General features: G+C 46.2%; 1 protein-coding gene and 1 long non-coding RNA gene across 2 annotated transcripts; one reads left to right on the top strand and one right to left on the bottom strand.

Moving 5' to 3' along the window:
- Positions 1 to 5,332: 5,332 nt before the first annotated feature.
- LOC105019580 lies at positions 5,333 to 9,269 on the bottom strand. Its single transcript, XR_828661.4, has 3 exons — positions 8,661 to 9,269; positions 6,132 to 7,132; positions 5,333 to 5,698 (listed from the first exon to the last, which is right to left on the bottom strand). It is a non-coding gene; the product is annotated as an uncharacterized LOC105019580 (long non-coding RNA).
- Positions 9,270 to 10,013: 744 nt separating this feature from the next.
- Positions 10,014 to 22,743, top strand: LOC105019579 (E3 ubiquitin-protein ligase RNF31). The gene is given in 25 exon segments (XM_010885866.5): positions 10,014 to 10,195; positions 10,593 to 10,800; positions 10,902 to 11,048; positions 11,308 to 11,463; positions 11,565 to 11,633; positions 11,719 to 11,857; positions 11,979 to 12,004; positions 12,006 to 12,117; positions 12,203 to 12,356; positions 12,451 to 12,596; positions 12,682 to 12,836; positions 12,946 to 13,194; positions 13,279 to 13,608; positions 15,767 to 15,952; positions 16,054 to 16,260; positions 16,374 to 16,547; positions 16,655 to 16,753; positions 16,843 to 16,932; positions 17,870 to 17,984; positions 18,221 to 18,333; positions 20,095 to 20,208; positions 20,379 to 20,427; positions 20,566 to 20,662; positions 21,646 to 21,811; positions 21,919 to 22,743. Coding segments are annotated over 24 exon segments (3,342 nt in total). The 5' UTR covers positions 10,014 to 10,195; positions 10,593 to 10,599; the 3' UTR covers positions 21,967 to 22,743.
- The last annotated feature ends 199 nt before the right edge of the window (positions 22,744 to 22,942 follow it).

The following is a 22,942-nucleotide window of genomic DNA, read 5'->3' as shown; positions in this document are numbered from 1 at the left end:
GTCTCTAAAACAGAAAGAAAATATTCATCCATCCTCCCCCTGCAATCAAAATGTTTCTAATTATCAAAGTAATATCTGTCTGCTAAGTATGCTCATTGTTTGTTGAGCTCCTTCCTATATATATATATATATATATATATATATATATATATATATATATATATATATATATATATATATATATATATACACACAAATATCCTTTTTCAGGTTGTTATAAATAGACACCAAAATATGTCTCAGTCGCACCGTGCAGGGTTTACTCTTGACTGGACTTCGAAAAATAGTCCCTCGTCTTGGTGTGGGGCATGTTTTCCTTCCAGTCTGCACCACGTTTGAGCGGAGCCCTCCAGTGTTCACCAGGCTACAGTGAAAAGTGAGAGGAACAGAGTGTGCATCCTCCCCAAGATTTCAGATAGACCTAGAAATACAAGATTCTGGTGAAATCAGATGCAACCAAAACATCCCAGACCACCAATTCACCGGTGTTCCTAGTTCCCAGACGACCTGGTGAGTGTATTGATACCGTTCTTAAGTCCTCCCACCTTCCAGGCCTACTGATACTGAGCTGGCCAGTTTTCCGCCAGGAATCCTTGTCTGGATCCCTATGTGTCGTCTGTAGGGGGCCTTCCCTGTTATTCCAGGCTTTGCGTGCCTCCATTTGATCCTCTACTTATCACCCGGCACTGTGATTAGACGTCAAAGTCAACCGCCGGGCCTTGGCTCTGTGTGAATGCATGGCAGCAGCACATTTTTCACATGCTTCCCCCTTATGTCAACAGCGCGCCACCTGTTTTACACCCGTTTAGTCTGGTGTACAACTCATTATTCTCCCTAAACCGACACAGGAAGGACTGCTCCCATCCCCTCCTAGACACTGACCTGAACGAGACATCCTTCTACAACCCTGTCTAGAGAAAAGCTGGGATGCTGCGTAATAAATGCAAGTGAAAACGGAGTGCAATGGTGTGCAAATCATTTATCCCTCTATTTAATTGAAAATAGTACAAAGGCAACCTATCAAATGGTGAAACTGGGAAATGTTATTGTTTATGGAATTTGATGCCAGCAGCACATTTAAAAAAAGATGGGACAGGGGCATGTTTACCACAGTGTTGCATCACCTCTTCTTTTAACAACACTCTGTATGCATTTGGAAACTGAGGAGACCAATTGCTGTAGTTTTGAAAGTTAAATGTTTTCCCATTTTAGCTTCATATAGGATTGCAGCTGCTCTAAGGTTTGAGGTTTCCTTTGTTGTATTTTTTGTGTCATAATGCACCAAATGTTTTAAATAGGGGACAGGTCTGAACTGCAGGCAGGCCCGTTTAGCACCCAAACTCTTACTATGGAGCCATGCTGTTGTGATACATGCAGAATGTGGTTTGGCATTGTCCTGCTGAAATCGTGTCTGTTTTTAATGCAGTGCCGCTTGAGGGCCCGAAGATCATGGCCATCCAATATTATTTTTCAACCTTGTACCTCGCATTCAGAGATTTCTCCGGATTCTCTCAATCTTTTAATTATATTATGTACTGTAGATGATAAGATCCCCAAACACTTTGCAATTTTACATTGCAAAACACTATTCTTAAATTGCAAGTTGACCTAATTAGTTGTGTGATATTCCAGCAGGTTTCGTTTTTTAGCATTACGCAACTTTTTTCAAAGTGGGCATATATTTTTCAAGAAACAATAAAATGTCTCAGTTTCAACATTTAAATGTTGTCTTTGTACTTTTTTCTATTGAATATAGGCTTTACATTATTTGCACATCATTGCATTAAGTTTTATTTACATTTTAGGGGGGTCCCAACTTTTTAGGAAACCTTTTAGGAAACAATGTAGTACCTTTACATTTACTTTGTGGGGGTGTGTCTTATGTCTATCACTAATAAATGTTCAAATAAAAAGTTTTATATCTGTCATTTAGCATTGAATGATTAGAAAATAAACTACCATAAACAATTAAAAACTATTCTTACGACATTTCAGTCTTGATCTGAATACTATCTGGGCCAATTTTCATTTGATCAAATGATGTGCTTGTTTCAAAATGAATTGGTCAAAATCTGCTCACTGTGTTTACTTGAAAGCATAAATTGGGGTGAGAATCTGACTGAGTGTGAAAATCCATGATACCTTAGGGACTATTTTTCTCATAGTATTAAAGTGGCTAATAGCTGTGCTGACTGTAAAAATACATAGATTTTTAGGGGATATAATAGAATATGTAGACTGGGCATCTTTCATGCTAAGGATGATATATAGGGATCTTTGAATCATAATTGGAAAGTCACCCATTTGACACTGATGTATAGCAACTTCTGCATTTGATTTGTTTTGACACATTTCAGCAATAAACTGTCAAGCATTTAATAGCCAATCTGCCAGTGGTCTATTTGAAGAAAATCTGTCTGCCACATTCAGAGAAAACAGAACGTTCATGAGAAACAGATCACCACTTTTCCCTGTCAAAAGTGCTGAATCAAAATGTCAGTTTGGACAGATATAAAGGACAGAGATCCTGTCAAAATCACATAATAAAATATTCCTCACTTGATGAAAACACTTTTACAGGACAGTTTAACAGGCCAAGGCATTCAACAGGTGTTTGACCTCATATACCATGGCTGGGGTTAATATATAGAAGTTGGTCGATTGTTGGTAAAATATTTGTGAAATATAAATATGTGTACACTGACATAAACAGTTACTTCAACTTATTGAGAAGCCATAAAAAAATAGTTAAACAAAATTCAGTAGACTTTCAAACTTGAATTAACTGCAACCCTGTGACACACCCATGGTGGTTTTTTCAAAATAACCTCACCTGAACTGTTTTTGATTACCTTGACAGCCACACATACAAAGGCATATTCATCAGTCTCTCGCTTGGCGTAGTAATATATATATACCTTGTTCTGGGTTTGTGGGAGCCTCAGCGGACAATATTGCATATGAAGACTCTTGCATTGCTTGATTGTCGGACTGGCAGTAAAACTAAGTGAGCTGTTGGCCGCTCAAAGACTCCGAGACGTAGATTCAGGCCCCACTACCTCTCTTATAGTTGGTCCAGTCTCAATGGTTATTTTGGAAACAGAGAAAAGTAGTGCATCAGTGTACAGTTGAGCTCCACCTGTGGTTTGTGGGCTAGGTGTGGGCCTCAGTGACTGTAGCTCTCACAGAGCCTGGGTCTATACTACCTGGTACCATTAAGAAGTCATGGTTGTAAAGGGACGCGTTTTCTCTCTCAAGCGGACCGTGTTTTGTGAGTGGAACTAGGAGTGTGAATGGGTGCTTTGATAAGTCTGTGTTGGTCCGGGGCTGTGGGCAAAGGCTGTTTGGGGGCCTCTGGCCTGGTCAGGCTGAATCTGGTCTAGGGGTGACAGCAGGTCTTTGTACCCCTGTCCCCTCCCCCTACTGGCCCCATGGACACTTTGTTGGGTCGGAGATGATGCCTGAGCTGGACTGTGAGCGCACGTCTTCAAACTCTGACCTTTTGGACAGGACATGGACAGGACATGGACAGGACATGGACAGGATATAGTACAGACCTAGGTAAGGTGTGGGGCCTGAGCAGCCGGGTGGTGTGGAGAGTGAGGAGTTATCTGCACCCCAGCCGTCCTCGCATACAGAGATGCTGTTTTGTAATTTTTCCACTTAAATTGGATTAATGGACTCAAATGAAGTATTTATAGTGTTTGTGTCTGCGTCTGTGAGAGAAAGAGACAGGGGGGAGGGAGAGAGGACGAGAGTGAGGAAGGGAGAGAGAGGGAGAGAGAGGGAGGGAGGAAGAGAGGGAGAAAGAAAGGGTGAGAGAGAGTACAAGTATCTGTGCAGACATTGATTGATCCAGAGGTGGCCGAAAAAACTGTAGCGATTAACGAGGAGAGGCAGAAAACAAATGATCTCTTCTATGTGATCATAGTCAACAGGAGCGTCATTACACTGGGTTTCAGAGAGCTTCCTTTCAATTCCCTGAGTGGTTGGAGAAGTGGTCCCTCCCTGATCCTGGCAGGGTAGATTTAGGGTATCACTATATAACACCAAAGCCTCTAGGAGAGGATCAGAGAGATGAGCTGACAGAAAGAGTTGTAATTGAGTATTGAGAGACATCTGCCATCTACTGACTTGGTCCGCACACACAGTGAAGCTCTGTGTGAAGACGACATGTTAATAATATAAACGAGTATGTCAAGCACCGGTGCCAGAAACATGAAAGGGCTGAATAAATCACCGAAGACAGTTTTAGAAAAGCGCCCGGAAAAGTCAAAAGGACAACTGGTGCTCACTCTACATTGCTGTTATCCGAAACAAAAAGTCACTTTAATATTGTGTGTGATTTAGAAACGTAATATGGGATTAGTGAGTGCGGGGATCGAGGTGCATGGAGGTGCAGGTACGTGCGGGACTTTGAGGTCTGTGTACTCTGAGAACGAGATGAACAAACACTGATGTAGCAGAGGTCTCACCGGGGTTAGTGAGAAGTTGTCAAGCTCGACATGTTTGGACGTTCTCTCACCATACGGAGAACAATGCCTACTGACCATACGGAGAACAATGCCTACTGCAATGGCAAAGCTAAACACAGCTGAACTCACCGCAAGACATTGCAGTACACAGCAGATGGAAACGAGACGCGGAACCAGGTCGTATCCCAAAGCACGTTGGATGATGTCACTGAGTGGGGAGATGAGGTGTTGCTGCTTTCAGAAGTCCTTTTCGAAGGTATTTTGATAACGTAATAAAAAAATGCTATTTCTGTCCAAAAACTTTCCTTGGATGTTTTTTAAGTATTGACCCTCTCACGCGACTTTCGGATGTGTAAGTGGGTCACAACATGGGCGTTCCACATCAAGGTCCTGATCTGAAGGTACCACTAGTTTGATGAATGTGTATGAGGTATCATTGGCCAAGATGTTGACTAGACTGATGAGTCACAGGGTAAGAGAATGACTGGATTCTGCAATTGACCAGCACTGGCTGGTGTTAATCTGTTGTTAATCTCAGTGTGTCAGCAGTGTCAAAAACAACAGTGTTGGATAAGATATGATGAAGCATTTTTTTCTTCACCATGGCAAAAACTGTTGGTTTTTATACAGCAACATTTTATGAGTGAAGAAAAAGAGAAGAGAATTTTCACTATAAAACTGAAATGAGTAATCTCCTCATCATGGGAAATGTGATGAAATTCAGGAAGTTAGCTGTTTTTCTTAGAGGGGCCCTCTGGAGTTCAGTGCCCCGGGCCCCAAATTCGGTAGTCCAGCCTTGTCAGTACAAGTCCAGGTCAGATATCACTGACCGTAGTCAAAGTGAGAATCTTGCTCTCTCATCCTGTGCTCTATTAGATTTTCTTGTCAAAGCGGTCAACACTACTCATTCAAATAATCATATCTTGATTAAAGTGACAATTTGAATCCAGTGTTTTGCGATAAGGGAAACAGCCAAACATGCTCCCATGGGAGGCCCCAACACTATTTAGAAAACCATGCACTAAATTAACCAAATAGCAGTTGCCCCCTCTTCTGGTAGAACAGTGATATTACATTGTTGTGGGCCCATGTTGGGCTTAGATTTAAGGAGCAGAAAAGAAGAAAATGGGAAACAAGAAACCAGGCAAGCCTAGTTCCATTGGCCCGCGATAAGAAATGAGAAAGAGATTATTGTAGATGGGTAGCTAATAGCTATACAGTACCTGTAGCTTTGGGTCATGACCGAAAGGACAAGATCCCGGATACAGGCGGCCGAAATGAGCTTTCTCCGCAGGGTGGCCGGGCGATCCCTTAGAGATAGGGTGAGAAGCTCGGTCACCCGGGAGGAGCTCAGAGTAGAGCCGCTGCTCCTCCACATCGAGAGGGGTCAGCTGAGGTGGCTTGGGCATCTTTTTCGGATGCCTCCGGAACGCCTTCCTGGGAAGGTGTTCCGGTCCCGTCCCACCGGGAAGAGACCCAGGGGAAGACCTAGGACACGCTGGAGGGACTATGTCTCCCGGCTGGCCTGGGAACGCCTCGGTGTCCCCCCGGAAGAGCTGGAGGAAGTGTCTGGGGAGAGGGAAGTCTGGGCATCCCTGCTTAGACTGCTGCCCCCGCGACCCGGCCCCGGATAAGCGGAAGAAGATGGTATGGTACCTATAATGAAAATAATGTCTCCGAAATGGTCCTTGTCCATCCAATTTGTCCATTGCAACATAACCGCAAACAGTTTTACATTAGGCTTACTATAATGTAGCTACTGAAGCTTGTAGCCAGCAAAGTTTCAGCCTATCCTGTACAAATCCTAATGCCTACTTTGTTTGGCTCATGCTAAGGATCAAACCCCAGTCAAATGTGTGGCCGTCCACATTGCTAACCACTCCACCATTTAACAACAGGCAACTAGTCAGTCAGTAAGAGACATTTGGTCTTCTTGGCTGGCTCCACTTATGCGGTCCGGCAAAAAGAGTTGGTCGGCTACCAAATAAATTACTGCTTTTTTGTTATTAGCAACCATTGATGTTCTTTTGGGATTACATGCAACAGAACTGGCAAATATATAATTCAGTGTCCCAAATGGCGTTTACATCACAACAGGCCTTGATCAAAGATCCTGATTTACATTGGGAACAAGGTTCCATTAAGGACTCAGTCTGTTTGTTTTTACTTGATAAAAACAGATCCATATTTCCACAGAATGACACTTTCTGCATTATGATGTAATTATATGACTAACATTTTACAGCAACAATAGCTCCCCATTAAGAACACAACTCAAGGTCAAGACATTCAACAGTTAATGATTAACATGGATTATTGCATCATAACATAGCCTGTAAAAAGGATGAACAACTGCCTTGTCTGTCATTACTATCAGTCAACCATACAGCCAATGCTTTTCTGGATAACCCGCCAATACTCTAGCTGGCCATTTAATTGAGATCATGTACGGACGTTGTCGATCAGCTCGGCCCTCAACTTCCAGGGGCTGACCACGAGCCCCCAGATCCATTTTGACGAAAGCAGTCCGGTAATCCCCGGACCAGGTTGGCCCGGTCAGTGTCCTCTGGTTGGTCCTCGGAACCGGCTCTCGCCCGCCTCCTTGAGGAGACCATAATAGAGGAGGTGTCTCTCCAGAGGCTGAATCATGAGCCTTGCTGTGGAGAGGGGGAGAAGAGGAGGAGGGAGGGACAGGGAAAGGAGGGAGGAGCAGAGAAGAGGGAGAAGTAGAGGGAGGAGGAGAAAAGAGAGAAGGACAGACAGGAGGAGAGGTGGCATAGGATGGTGGAGATAGAGGATGGGGTTTTAGAAGGGAAATGTAGTTTTCTACAAATAGTCAAGGCCATCCTAGCTATAAGTGGAAGTAGAGGTCAGGATACCAGGACAGACTTCGGACAGATTTCCTAATAGGCTAAGCTGTCAAAGGTTTTGTCAAAGTTTATATTAAATTACACAAATGTTATTACATTTTATGTTAGGTTATTAAACTAAAATTGCAGTGCCATATTGAGAGTCCAAAAGGTTGCACTCTCACTTTTCTGAGATATTCATAGCTTTTCTAATGCTTTATTAACGCAACTCCTCAACCAAATGCTATAGAGGAAAAACAACACATCTCCATACACCTTGCCGTGAAATGATCTAGACCGACTTTCTGTTATATTTACGCACACATGTAATGAAACAACATGCCTGGTTTTTATAATTAATTGGATAACAAGCTGGGTTTCGTCATGTTAATGTACCTGGTAGCCTAAACCGAGAGTCACTAAAATATACATATAGGTTATGCCAGGGTGTACAATCAAATTCATTCATATATCGAAACAAGAAAAGGAACCAGGCAAGCCTAGTTCAGCCAGCCCACAATTAGAAGGGATGAATGTTGTTGCCCTCACTGGATTCAAACCAGAGTCTCTTATGTGACAGGCAGTGTCTTTAACCATTACACTACTAAAGCTAAACGGGAAGTGTCGGTATACTTCTGTATTGTTAAACCAATTAGTCGAAATTCCACGGTTCTCGAAACTAGCTCCCTACATTAGCGAACATTCAATCCAACAGTGTAACTGCTTGTAGCCAGAGAAGTTTTAATCTGGCTGTACAGTACCTATAATGACAACAATGACTCCAATTCTCCATGGCTGGTTTGTTTCTTCAGAATCACTCCATTGGCTGGGTCTTTCTTTAGAATCACTCCATGGCTGGTTAATTTCTTTAGAAAACAATGACAGTTGAATAGCCAACCACTATGCTATGTGAACTACTATGTAGAACAATGGCTGAATCTCAAATCTCATATTACATAATATGTACTACAAGTATGTACTTCGCGGATGGTGGTGAAGTAAATTCTGTTTAGTGTATAGTAAGCTAGTATGCCAGTATTGGGACCGATTGGTACATACTACCTCATCATAAAATTGCGTCTCAACATTAGATCTTTTTGTCACGCATTAACATCATGCCAAGTTTGAATATTTAGCTAGACTCCATTAACCATTGTGTTAAACTGACTAACGTTTCACATTAAGTTTACTTCCACCATAAGTAGCTTCTGTAAACTTGAAAGACTGAAGATGAACTTTACACTGCCAAAGCTATTTCATCATGGCACAACAACGTTATTTTTTCTTTCATTCGTGAAAGACATTGATACAATAACAACAATAAAGGTGATGTTACCTGACTTTTTCTTCAAGAGAAAAGAGGAGAGAATCGTGGAAACCCCTCCTCTTTTACTGCGCAATAGGTTGTACCTACAGTTTTACTGTAGGCTAAGTATAACACAGCTACTGAAGCTTGTAGGCAGCAAAGTTTTAGTCCATCCTTAACAAATTCTAATGCTGACATTTTTGGATCCGTAGCGAACCACTAAGCTAGTTAACATTGGTCAGTCAGTAAGTTAATCCCTTACTAATAGCAAACCATTTGTGCGGGTTTTTACTGTAGTCTGGGGAATTTACGCTGAGATAGGGCGGTATACTGTCCATCACATTTGGCAACTCTGGTTGTGGTTAACCCATATCTCTGGACATAGTTACACAACGCAGGCAGGACAACCACACGACATACAACCACGGCTAGATTACCAAGATAGATATTTTTTGTCTAGTTAAGGCTATCTACTGTCGGTAATGCGTTGCACTTTCGGAAATGCATTGTTTCTGAAAAGAAACATTCATCATTGTTTCTGCTTTTCCCTTGCTGACGCAATGGGTCTGATTCACTCATTTATTCTTTGACAAAGAGAAAAACTTTTTTGCAGTTCAAATACTTCGTGAGACACCACGGTTGAATGCAAGTATGTATGGCAGAAGGAAACAATACAATTATAAAATACTGAGAAGAATGGGGTGATGTGTGCACGGAGGGTTGAAGTTTAAAGTGTTTGAGCAAACTACTGACCCCATACACACTAAAAAACAATGGAAGAAGTGGAAGAATTTCTACAAGGACAACATTAAAAACGACATAGCGGAATTATTTAGCCTTTTAATAAAGAGAACAGGATGTTGAGAAAGACACATAATAAAATAACTTATCTTGCATGAATTTATAATTATCAGTAAGCACAGTCAATATTAATCATCCTGATAGAAACTATACTGTGTCTGACAGATTCTACTCCCTAGCGGACATTGAATATTCTGTTATATGTGATAATACACGACTATAGTTAAAAAGGTAATAGTATATTTCTCCCACTGATCTGGACAGGTTGTTTTCTTTTAAATTGGGTAGGATATCACGGGATGTGTGTGAGGTTGGTAAATTATTGCAAGGAGAAAGGAACGAAGAGGGAGGTTGAAAAGAAGCGAGAGAAATAATGAAAGGGCTATTTGAAATTATTTACTAATTGTTGAATGATCAGGTATAATTACAGTGTTAAATCTGTTCTAAATCTAAAAAGCCACCCATAACTGCTTGCGTGGTTCATTTATTTCTAAATGTAATATTCCATTCAGAGTAATTACTGTAACTACTTTTCTATGTATGACCACTAGATGGTGGTGTACATCTAGGTTAATTCCGTCTGTACGGTTAACCCTCAATATCAACTTCCGCGTGAACTTCATTTTTCAATGTTGTGACATTACGGTTTTGCTTGCCTTAGAAAGCCGACGTGATACTGAAAATGTAATACATTTTATTTTGCTCTTTCTATCACTTGGATTAAAAAGGAACTGGACCGCACAGTACTGGAAACCGAAGATAAGGTAGCTCGTGTGGCTGTAACTTCTTAGATATCGTATTTAACTTTCGATTTCAACAACTTGCCAGTGAGTCATCATTAGTTAGCTAGCTAATGCATGAGCACGACAAGCCAGCTCGATATCCCTCTTATATTCCTCTGAACTTTACCAACAGTAAGGATTATGGCGATGTAGTGACACTGTGCCATGTTGAGATAACAGTAGCTAACGAACTTCAGTGTACTTCCATCTTCAGTCAGAAGAGTAGCTCCATTGCTAAACTACAGAGGCAGCAGTACTCAGAACTACTATCTAGTGAACCTAACAGAATATACACCAGGGTTTTCTTGCGTCAACCAACGGTCACAAGCCATGCAGAAGTTTATATCGCTGTCATTATCTCTATCTCTCTATTACCCAGAGTCAGAATGACGAGTGCACCGCCAGTGCCGTTTGAGGAAGTGCGGAGGAGAGCAGAGTCGCTCCTGTCCTCCACAGGTAACGCCCAGGCCGTGAAGGCCGATGTCCAAATCATGGCCAACACCCCCCTCTACCTCTCCGACAAGTTCCAGCACGTCACCGCCCAGGCCATGGTGACAGAGAACATCACAGGGCACAGCTGGCAAGAGGTGAGGCATGTGACCTTGCTGTGTTTCGATACTTCCAGCCGGCGCTTACCGCATCTTGTGTCACCTCATGTCCTACATTCCCCACCCCCTCCTTCCACCAGGTTCTGGAGTCTTTGAGCCGGCTATTTAAGGCTCTGAGCATCTTGGAGAAGTATGGCTGTAACCTGACTAGTCCCAGCAGGCCCAGGTACTGGCGCAGTGTCAAGCACAACAACCCGGTCTTCCGGGCCACCGTGGACGCCATCAAGGTGAGCCCCTCTAAACCCCGTCAGGAACGTCCAGCCCTGTCTCAGTACAGTGTACTGATGCGTGTGCAGATGACCAAGTCAAAAGGTCATCTCGTCCATTTCTCTCCAGGGGGCAGGTGGTTGGACGATGGGGCGAATTGATCCCGGGTGCCTTAGTTGGTCAATTATACGGAACTGGAGCAGCTGATTCCCTGTGATATTTAAATGTTATGTCTCATTTCAGTCAATGGGTGTATTTCTAATGTTGTGTTTCCCACAGCATGGCAGGTCGGTTCTTTTTCTCTATGGATACACCAATCAGCAGCCAGACGGCCTCAGCTTCCCTGACGATGTCACAGATCCAGATGTCGGGAAGGTTGCTGCGGTGACCATTGAGGTCATGACCCTGCGAATGGAACTAGACATGCTCATCAAGGTGAACGTCAATCTGAAAGCAATCCAAGAGTGCCGTTATTAAAAAAAAAAAAAAATTATAATAAAGGTTTCCATGTGACTGATTATTTTAATGGTTGTCAGGGTACCCATGAACACCCAGAAACCTACAGCGACATCATACCCTACCTCGGCACACAGAAGACATACCAGGCGAGTGTCACGGCACGCTGGACTGGGCACGCTGTTCTGGGATCAGTGCTGTCATGCCGACTAACGGCGTTTCTTGTCTCCCCAGGCCGAACCGGAGCTGATGACGGACGCTGTGATCATCTCTCCCGGGGAAGGGCACGGGGACCGGGCCAAAGACCTCCAGCCGCTATCCCCCCAGCCTGCTCCCAGTCCTGGGCTTGGGCCGGCACCTGCCACTCCCAGAGGTGAGACAAGCAGCCGCCCCATGGACCAGTCCTCCCTGGCATGCCACCGGCTGGCCCGCTCTGGATTTATGCTGTCCGGCAAACGTGTGCTCCTCTTACCGGTCCTCTCTCTGTCTCCCAGAAGGTGGGTGTAACTTGTGCGGTGCCCCCCCCCCCTCTCTTGTGCCCCCCCTGTGGCTCCCTTCGCTTCTGTCAGTCATGTGACCTCATATACCACCGCCACCCAACCAGAGCCACCCACCGGCGAATCAGAGTACAGGGTGAGATATGGGGCATCGAAGTCAAGGTGTCTGTTAAAAATAAACAGTTTGCTTGTTTACTCAATATTCTGAACCTCCCCCGCAGAGACCTGTTCCATTTGTGGTGTGTCCCAAGTCTCCGCCCACTGCTCCACCTGTTCTCAGAGGCTGTGCCTGGAATGTGACAGACTGTACCATTCTCACCCTGACCGCGGGGGCCACAACAGAACGGTGGTCAACCCCGCCAAACCAGTTTTAAGGTTAGAATCTTTTTTTAAAAGTGGTATGAATGACACACACACACACACACGGACACTAACCCCATCGTTTCACACCGGTCTCCCTCCTTTCCAGCCACTCCCTGTCTTCATGGGAATGCGCCCAGTGCACGACAGTCAACGAGGTGAAGGCAGTGCTGTGTGTGACCTGTGAACGACCCCGCCTGGCCTCGGCCTCCATCACCGTGCAGGAAGACCCGTCACAATCACCGTCCAACACAGGTCAGGTTCATGTGCCGCGTGGGCAACTGTCCCCCCCAAAAAGCCATGTCAATAGCTGGGCGCTGACTCGTCTGATCCCTTCCAGAGTGGGGCTGTAAGAGTTGTACGGTGGTGAATCAAGGCAGCAGTGTGCTGTGCGAGGTGTGTGAGCGCCCCCGCCTGGCCACCCCGCCCTGCGTCACGCCCGTGTCCACCGCGCCACACACGCCAGGACACCCAGGAGACGTCCAGGCAAGAAAGGTTGGCTTTCTCCTCCCTGTGGTTGAACGTGCTCAGTGGAGTCGAGTTATTCCAGCGCCTGCGGTTGTTCTCGCCCTTTAACTCCTCTTCTCTCTGTCCGTCTGTCCAGTGGGTGTGTCAGTTTTGCACCTATGTGAACAACCAGCTCGCGGCGGCCTGTGAGATGTGCAACATGTCATGTAAAGACCCCGCCCTCACAAGCCCCAAGTTCCTCCTCCTCCAGTCCCCCATCAAAGAGTTAGCCCCGCCTTCTGTGACAGCTGTGGCCACGCCCCTGATGCCTTCCAGGGACCACTTGAACGTCAAGAGACAGAAGCAGATGAGGGACGAAGGGTTGAACCTTGTCCAACAAATACGAGTAGGTGTCGTTTTTAATGGACACTTGTGGATTAACATACGACATACAGCATTGTTCTAATTTCTAACCTCACATTGTCCTCAGGAAGGGGAGAAGAAGGGGGTGAGCCCAGAAGAGATGTACGCAGCCCTCTGCATTTCCAGGGGCAGCAACGTCAACCCCTGCGATTGGCTGACATCGGAGCTGCCCCACGTCCTGGATGAGATTTGTGCCATGGCGGCCTCAGCAGCCTTGCAGAACTACAAATCCGGGGGTTCTGGTACGCAGGGCGGCGCTGGGACGGATGGGCTGTCGGCGGATTTGCTGGGGGAGGGGGTGCAGCTGTCCAGGGTGGAGGCTAAGCAGGCCTGGGTGGCAGCGGGAGGCGACAACGAAAGAGCCGTGCGACAGCTCCTCAGAGAGCGACAGGCCAAGGTGAGAACCGCTACACGTCACCCCGGCCGTAACGGTCGCCAACGCCAAAGCGAGGTTGATAAGGATGCTGTCATGCTAAAAGATGAATCTTTGCCCTAGCCATGTCTTTACCCTAGCCATGTCTTTGCCCTAGCCACATGCCTGTGTGGTCCTGCGCACTCATCAAGGATGTCTCTGTTTTGCTCCATTCATCCTTGACGCAATCTTGACCAGTCTCCCAGGTCTCCTCCCAGTCACTGCGGCTGAGAAGCATCCCCACGGCGTGATGCTCCCATCTGCACTCTTCACAGTAGTGACGCTAATAAGCCCCTTACACGGTTAGGCCTTGTGAAATCAAGGTACCTCGGTTGGCCACGGTTGGATTCTTATCAAGTTTCTGTGTCATCAAGGATGTTGAAATGGCCCAGGATGCACCTGGGAGTGTCATGGCAAATGGTCTGAAAACTTATGTACTTGAGACATTTCAGTTTTTCGATGCCAATTATTTGACACTAATTTCTATAGAAAACGGTTTCTCTTGGTGATGGGGTATTGTGTGAATATTGATGGCACATTTATGTTTAGTCAGTTATAAATGAAGTCAATGACAAAACAAAGTCTGGAGAAAATGAAGGTGTCTGAAGGTGTAGAGTTTCCATAGTTAGATCATGTGGCTAAAACTTCAGATGATGAAACGTACTCTGGTTTAACATAAGAACACAGAATAGGCCCTTTATTCCCGACCTTGGGAGGATACTCCCTTGATAAGACTGAATGGTTTCTCAACAAGATGTCATTAATCACAGAACCACCTGCAGAGTGACCTCATTCCATGATAACATACCTCTGTCTGACTGCCTCTGGTCTGCCTGACTTTTTCTGATCTGCCTGACTGTCTCTGATCTGTCTAACTGTCTCTTTCTTGTCTTTGGTCTGTCTCTGGTCTGTCTGACTGTCTCTGGTCCTTTTGTCTTGGGTCTGTCTCTGGTCTGTCTGACTGTCTCTGGTCCTTCTGTCTTTGGTCTGTCTCTAGTCTGTCTGACTGTCTCTGGTCCTTCTGTCTTTGGTCTGTCCCTGGTCTGTCTGACTGTCTCTGGTCCTTCTGTCTCTGGTCTGTCTCTGGTCGGTCTGACTGTCTCTGGTCCTTCTGTCTTTGGTCTGTCCCTGGTCTGTCTGACTGTCTCTGGTCCTTCTGTCTTTGGTCTGTCCCTGGTCTGTCTGACTGTCTCTGGTCCTTCTGTCTTTGGTCTGTCCCTGGTCTGTCTGACTGTCTCTGGTCCTTCTGTCTCTGGTCTGTCTAACTGTGTCTGGTCCTTCTGTCTTTGGTCTGTCTCTAGTCTGTCTGACTGTCTCTGGTCCTTCTGTCTTGGGTCTGTCTCTGGTCTGTCTGACTGTCTCTGGTCCTTCTGTCTTTGGTCTGTCTCTAGTCTGTCTGACTGTCTCTGGTCCTTCTGTCTTTGGTCTGTCCCTGGTCTGTCTGACTGTCTCTGGTCCTTCTGTCTTTGGTCTGTCCCTGGTCTGTCTGACTGTCTCTGGTCCTTCTGTCTCTGGTCTGTCTAACTGTGTCTGGTCCTTCTGTCTTTGGTCTGTCTCTGGTCTGTCTAACTGTGTCTGGTCCTTCTGTCTTTGGTCTGTCTCTGGTCTGTCTGACTGTCTCTGGTCCTTCTGTCTTTGGATCTGTCTCTAGTCTGTCTGAATGTCTCTGGTCCTTCTGTCTTTGGTCTGTCCCTGGTCTGTCTGACTGTCTCTGGTCCTTCTGTCTCTGGTCTGTCTCTGGTCTGTCTCTGGTCTGTCTAACTGTCTCTGGTCCTTCTGTCTTTGGTCTGTCCCTGGTCTGTCTGACTGTCTCTGGTCCTTCTGTCTCTGGTCTGTCTCTGGTCTGTCTGACTGTCTCTGGTCCTTCTGTCTTTGGTCTGTCCCTGGTCTGTCTGACTGTCTCTGGTCCTTCTGTCTCTGGTCTGTCTCTGGTCTGTCTGACTGTCTCTGGTCCTTCTGTCCCTGGTCTGTCTGACTGTCTCTGGTCCTTCTGTCTTTGGTCTGTCTCTGGTCTGTCTGACTGTCTCTGGTCTGTCTTTGGTCTGTCTGACTGTCTCTGGTCCTTCTGTCTCTGGTCTGTCTCTGGTCTGTCTCTGGTCTGTCTCTGGTCTGTCTGACTGTGTCTGGTCTCTGATGTGTGTAGATGCTTGAGTTGCGTGCACTGGGCTTCCGGGAGGCGTCCAAGTGTGAGGAGGCCCTGCGTCTGAGTGGAGGAGAGGTGCGGGGTGCTCTATCTCTGCTGCAGCGCCCCCTCCTAGAGCCGTTCCACCAGCGCATCTGGAGCGACCAGCCAGAGGCCCCGATCGACGCCAAGAACCCTGACAAACAGGTACGGCTGTGTGTGTGTGTGTGTGTGTGTGTGAGAGAGAGACCACGGGTCCATACCTAACACCTTATCAAAATTCATCATCTCCATTGTCCTCTCCTCAGCGGATGTGTCGGCGTCTGCTGGCGCTGTACGAGTTGCCCAGCTGGGGGCGCTGTGAGCTGGCCCTGTCCCTGCTCCAGGAGCCCGAGGCCCAATACTCCCTGGAGGATGTCATCCAGGCCGTCCGTGAGTCCCAGGACAGAGAGTTCCTCCGCCGCCTGCTCAACAACGAGTGCCCCTGCTGCCTCAGCGTGTTTCCCCACAGCAAGGTGCGTTTACCGGGGCTCTGTCTGTCCCAGGCGAGGTCCGTCTGCATTGAAGATGGAACGTTTTCTCTGTGCTGAGGTCTCCCTCTCTCTCTCTCTCTCTCTCTCTCTGTCAGATGCGGTCCCTGACGTCGTGCCAGTGCTCTGTGTGCCATGAGTGTTTCACGCAGCACTTCACCGTGGCCGTGAGGGACAAGCACATCCGGGACATGGTGTGTCCAGTGTGCTCAGGGCCTGACATCAATGACCCCGAGCACCTGGACAGCTATTTCTCCACCCTGGACATCCAGGTATGCGCCGTCGGCAGGAGGGGGAGGCGTGGGCGGGGTGAATCCGGTGCTGCTGAACCCTGGGTCATTGCGTCGTTGTGACTTTGTGTTTGACGGTGTGCGTTCAGCTGCGAGACTGTCTGGATCGGGAGGTTTACGAGCTGTTCCACAAGAAGCTGACGGAGCACGCACTGATGAAGGACCCCATGTTCCTGTGGTGCTGTCACGTGAGTGTGTTTCTAACCATCCCTTCTCAGTCGGTCTGTCCGGTCGCTGTGTCTCCTCTCACCACTTCATCTCCCTCTTCCCTTGTCAGTGTACCTTTGGGTTCATCTATGATGGGGACCAACTCAAAGTCACCTGTCCTACGTGCTTAAAGAGCTTTTGTAACCAGTGCAAGAAGCCTGTAAGTACCTGGCATGTCGGTTGTTTCAACAGTGAACAATACAGTATTTGTATAATAACATCTGTCTGTCTCTCCCGCCCCTACCCGTTTCTCTCCCCTCCCTACCCGTTTCTCTCCCACCCCTACCCGTTTCTCTCCCACCCCTACCCGTTTCTCTCCCCTCCCTACCCGTTTCTCTCCCACCCCTACCCGTTTCTCTCCCCTCCCTACCCGTTTCTCTCCCACCCCTACCCGTTTCTCTCCCACCCCTACCCGTTTCTCTCCCACCCCTACCCGTTTCTCTCCCACCCCTACCCGTTTCTCTCCCCTCCCTACCCGTTTCTCTCCCACCCCTACCCGTTTCTCTCCCGCCCCTACCCGTTTCTCTTCCGCCCCTACCCGTTTCTCTCCCCTCCCTACCCGTTTCTCTCCCGCCCCTACCCGTTTCTCTCCCACCCCTACCCGTTTCTCTCCCCACCCCTACCCGTTTCTCTCCCACCCCTACCCGTTTCTCTCCCCTCCCTACCCGTTTCTCTCCCGCCCCTACCCGTTTCTCTCCCTCCCCTACCCGTTTCTCTCCCGCCCCTACCCGTTTCTCTCCCACCCCTACCCGTTTCTCTCCCCACCCCTCCCCGTTTCTCTCCCCACCCCTACCCGTTTCTCTCCCCACCCCTACCCGTTTCTCTCCCCTCCCTACCCGTTTCTCTCCCGCCCCTACCCGTTTCTCTCCCGCCCCTACCCGTTTCTCTCCCGCCCCTACCCGTTTCTCTCCCGCCCCTACCCGTTTCTCTCCCACCCCTACCCGTTTCTCTCCCCACCCCTCCCCGTTTCTCTCCCCACCCCTACCCGTTTCTCTCCCCACCCCTACCCGTTTCTCTCCCCTCCCTACCCGTTTCTCTCCCACCCCTACCCGTTTCTCTCCCACCCCTACCCGTTTCTCTCTCTCCCTGTCACTCAGTGGGAACCACAGCACCAGGATGTGACCTGTGAGCAGTTCCAGCAGTGGAAGAGAGAGAGCGATCCTGACTACCAGAGACAGGGACTGGCTGGGTTCCTGCGCGACAATGGCATCAGTGAGTCAGCCTGGACAGCCAGCACTGACCAGACTGTGGGAGTCAGAGGGGTGGTGCTGCTACAGGTTTCTTTTAGATCGTATGACTAAGATCATCTGGACAGACCGGATCGGATCCCAAATCAGAACCTTTCATTTCTGACCGAGCCAACCTCATGTTCATTCTTTTTATCGTCATAATCGTTAGAACAACATGGTTTAGCCCTTGTTTATCTCTCCCCCCCCCTCCCCCGGTAGCCTGTCCCCATTGCAGGTTCCAGTATGCCTTGACCAAAGGAGGCTGCATGCACTTCAGCTGCTCCCAGTGCAGATATCAGTTCTGCAGTGGCTGCAACAATCCCTTCCACACTGTAAGTCACATTAGTCACTGCACGGATTGCAGTGTTACCTAAGGCATGCTATGCCAAACACCTGCAATTTTGATCATGCCATGAATTATTTTGGTGGACTCTCCCAGTTGTTGTATTTTTTTCAACCGAAAGACAGTTCGGCAAACAAACCCAATACATTTGTTTTCAGCCACCGACAGAGATTATGATTTAGTATGAGGCTGAGATGAAGCTGAGACTGCATTTTTAACCAGGATGCTCTCATGGGCTGTAACTGACAACCCATGTGCACTTCAGCGAACCAGTCACAAATTTTCACAGATACCATGCAGATTGTTTATGTTCCTGAGGTTTGTTAGCTGAATGATCAAGGTACCCTAGAAATAAAAGTAACATCTCACCCTGGTGAGGGCAGTTGTGATGTAACTTGGTTTTGACTATTAACTACCCAGCCTGGTAGGTAGTTAACGTAAGGACTTTGTGGGTAGTTAACATAGTTGACACAATAAATGTTTCACCCCAGGATGAAAAGCCCCTTTAACACCAAACTGTGTGATAATACACGCATAATTCAAGGTCTGAAATGTTAGCTAACCTACAAGTCAGTGGGGCTCCACCAAAACCTTGTAAGTCAGTGCAGCGACACAACTCGATGTTCCTCATTATTATATAGATCGCTAGTTAACATCAGACAGTGTAATTATTAATTCAAGCCATGAAATATGTCATCTGTTTCTATTGGCAAAGTAAGCCAAGGAGGAAGGCCCGCCTCGCAGAAGGTGATTGGCTGGAATGGGATTGCTGGAACAGAAATGGCTGGAAAGTAGCGGCACGTTCCAAAATGTATTAATTGGCATTACGCTGGCACTGAGCGTTCTGTGCTGCTAAACCACTCGGAGGGCCTCATTAGCTTACACATGTTTATAGGGCACAGAGAAAAATCCTATCTAGTGCAGCTTTAAAGGTTACTCCATCAGCACAACTCAGTGTTTCTCATGCTTGCATATCTAACTAATTTATTGTTAACACCAAAAAGTACAATAATATGTGCTTGATCAAAACCCAGAACTACTACACCTATGTTAGCAATTAGCTAGCACAACTAAGCCAATGCTATAACAAGGCTGTCATTATTGGTTCAATCACAGTAGCATGATACATTTCGCATTGCTTGCTCCCAAAAAGCACAGCTTTAAAGTTTGTAGTTAACAACAAACTGCATTATAATGCCCAGAAACATTAGCTGACCTACAGTGGGGAGAACAAGTATTTGATACACTGCCGATTTTGCAGAGCAAAGCATGTAGAAGTCTGTAATTTTTATCATAGGTACTCTACAACTGTGAGTGACGGAATCTAAAACAAAAATCCAGAAAATCACATTGTAGGATTTTTAAGTAATTTAAAAATCCTACAATGTGATTTTCTGGATTTTTGTTTTAGATTCTGTCTCTCACAGTTGAAGAGTACCTATGATAAAAATTACTACATGCTTTGTAAGTAGGAAAACCTGCAAAATTGGCAGTGGATCAAATTCTTGTTCTCCCCACTGTACAAGCCAACTGTTGGGGCTTCATGTTGCCAGACACCCGTGCATAGACTGTGCTTAACATGTCTGTATAAAAGGGAACAATATCAACAAGAAAAAGCTAATTATTTTTACGAAAGCAGTTTGAATTTCACAAAATGGATGCAGTAGGAAGGATCTCCCTCCTCGTCCTTGACTATCATCCATCCTCAGCGGTGTTATGACTCCTCTCTCACTTCCACATTCTCCCCCAGACGGCCTGTAAAACGGCCCAGTGTAAGATCACAGGACTCCACGCTCACCACCCCCGCGACTGTCTCTTCTACCTGAGGGACTGGGAGCCTGCCCAACTGCAGGCCCTGCTGCAGGTATTGGACAGGGGGGGTGTACTGGAGATGTTGAAGCGGGGAAGGTTACACGTAGAATATTTCAGTTACCGGGAAGGTTCTGGAAAAACTCTAGTTCTTCCGGGTCCTTTCCTGTAGGCCTACTCCTGTCTCTGTTTCTGAGTAGAAGCTGCTGTTTATTTTCTCCACAGAGGAATGCGGTTGAGTTCAATACAGAACCCCCTAACGGGACGCAGACCGGTAACAACCAGATCCAATTATCTTCTGTTCTCACATGTAAAATTTCAGTCAATTCAATTCCAGGTGTCTTTAAAACCCAGGTCTGTGAGAGATGTTTTTTCGCTCAGGCATTTCTGTTCCCTTTTTTGTGTGACTCAGATGCATGTGGAGTAATGCTGCAGAAGGAAGAGGGGGGACAACAGATTGACTCACCGTGTGGAGTTCAAACGCTGGTGGGGCAAGCTGGACTGTGCGAGTGAGTCACACACACACACTCATAACTGTAAGAAACTGTAGTGGAAGATCACGTCCACTCTTTCTAAAACAAATGCACATCAACTCAGGAACTTGGGAATCCAATAGACTCATAAAGGATCATAAAACAATGACAGTCACCAAAGCCATGTCCTTCTGCAGATACACACCAAGTTCTAAGTTCGGACCATGGCTTTTTATACAAAACTTTCACACATTACGCCATCTGACCATCCTTTCTGGAAGTCCCCCAGGGCGGGGTTTACCTCTTGTCCCCTATCTCTTTCTGAGTGTTCTGTAGTTCAGAGCAGTAAATCATGACAAACTCATGGTTCATACTTGGGTCACACTTCCAGTAAACACAAAGGCCATACATTTCAGGGTCATTAATGTCTGGTCACAGGACGCTTCTCTGCTGAGGTGCACGGCTGCTGACACACATGTCAGGTGTCAGGATATGATACACACATCATGATGACCATGCAATCTTTAAGAACTCATTGTCCGTGTGTGTGTGGATTACATTATTTAAGAACTCATTGTTTGCACATGACTATATTTATAAAGCGTATTATTATGCATGCACATTAATGTATTCCTAAAGCGTGTGATTATATATGCATTTCACAGAAGATTCCCTCACAACCTCACCCTAATATAAGTACTGCATGGTAGTTTCGGTACCATAATCACTCCAGGTTGGTTAGACTTAACGTGTTCAAAATGGTGTCCTTTTAACATTTTGCTCAGGATTGTTTTCAACACAAATATAACAGGGTTTTATTTTTGGTTTGTTTAAACAACAGAAATGTAACAAATGTAACAGAAATGAAAAGACAAAAGTCCCACAGCGCCCATCCCTCCAATAGTTCCACTGTCTCATTAACTTTAGAGAGTCCATACCAAGTTACTGATATCAAGGAGATTGTTGGTCACTGCTTAGGCTGTCAACTCACTCAGTGTGTGTTGGTCTGCCAACGTCAGTAAACACTACAGAGAATACCTGGTGAGTCTCATCAACGGACACAGCCTGGACCCCGCTGTTCTCTACAACGAGCAGGAGGTGGCGGTGGCCTGTCAGAGGTACCAGGTGGAGGTGCTACAAGGGGAAGGGGAGGACGACAGGGCGTTCCAGGCTCGGCAGCGGAAGGTGGGTTAACCCTGAGACGGACTGGGGGGCTCCCTGGATGTTCGCACTGTGTAGTTGCAATTATGTCTTTTTCTATTTATTTAATGTGTTCTACTTGGTCTTTACAGAAGCTAATGGAAGTTCCACTCGGAGAAAAGGTTCCCCGGATAAGTTGAAGATTGATTTTAAAGACTTTAACAAGGAAGGTTTTTACTTGTAAACAGCATCCCACAAAGTTGTGTTTCAAACCTCCCACCACATACCATTACCAACCTAGCTATTTTATAAGGTCTTGTTTAAATTCCTTAGATGAAATCATTTTAACCACTACACATCTACCAGTACTGTAACAGTAATGTGCCCACATTTCCTGTTTGGGGACAAAGCTGCACCTAGATTTAAAATGCATTCTGGGATTTTTGGCCACTTGTTATAATCGCAGCGCTGTCAAGACAATACAAGTCCCAGAAAATGGTCATGTATATTAGCTTTATGTTATCCAAATCACTCACGTTGAATGTCATGACAAACTGAGGTTTGATAAGAATTTTAGCTGATGCACATACAAACAAGACTTTACACATCCTGGCCAAAATGGGAGGTTTACACATTAACATTGGTTTTTAAGGATTATTTTTTAATCAATAAACAGTATACCATATATATGAAAAGTGGCTCCTAATCCAGTACCAGATCTTCCATTTCTGAGGTCCTGTACCTGTGGTGGTGTAACTTTCCCCAGCTCTAAGGTATAGGGCCTCAGAACTAAAAGATCTGGTCAGGGATTTTGAACCACCCAAGATCCTTTTAAATACTGCACTAAACAATGTAAGAACACACAAAGTGAAAGTGCCTGTCAGGATGTTCAAGATGACAATCCATATTTTTCGCCAGGGTTTAGAATGTTTAACAGGATTATACCATGCAATAAATTATTTTATTGATTTAAAAGTATCACGTGTTTCATTTATGGTCACAACCAATCTGATTGCTTATCTAACAGTGTGGCAGCCTACCGGAGCCACCTGTGGAAATAGCCAAAGTAGAGCTACGTCTGGTGAGATTGGAACCATCATTGGGGTCCTATATTGCAGTGGCCCCCAACCTTTTTAAACTAGTGTACCCCCCAAAAGATTTAGCTCTGCTTGGAGT

This window comes from Esox lucius, chromosome 21 (genome assembly GCF_011004845.1).
Source record: "Esox lucius isolate fEsoLuc1 chromosome 21, fEsoLuc1.pri, whole genome shotgun sequence".
In the NCBI taxonomy this organism is placed as follows: domain Eukaryota; kingdom Metazoa; phylum Chordata; class Actinopteri; order Esociformes; family Esocidae; genus Esox; species Esox lucius.
This window is presented reverse-complemented; position numbering and strand designations above follow the sequence as displayed.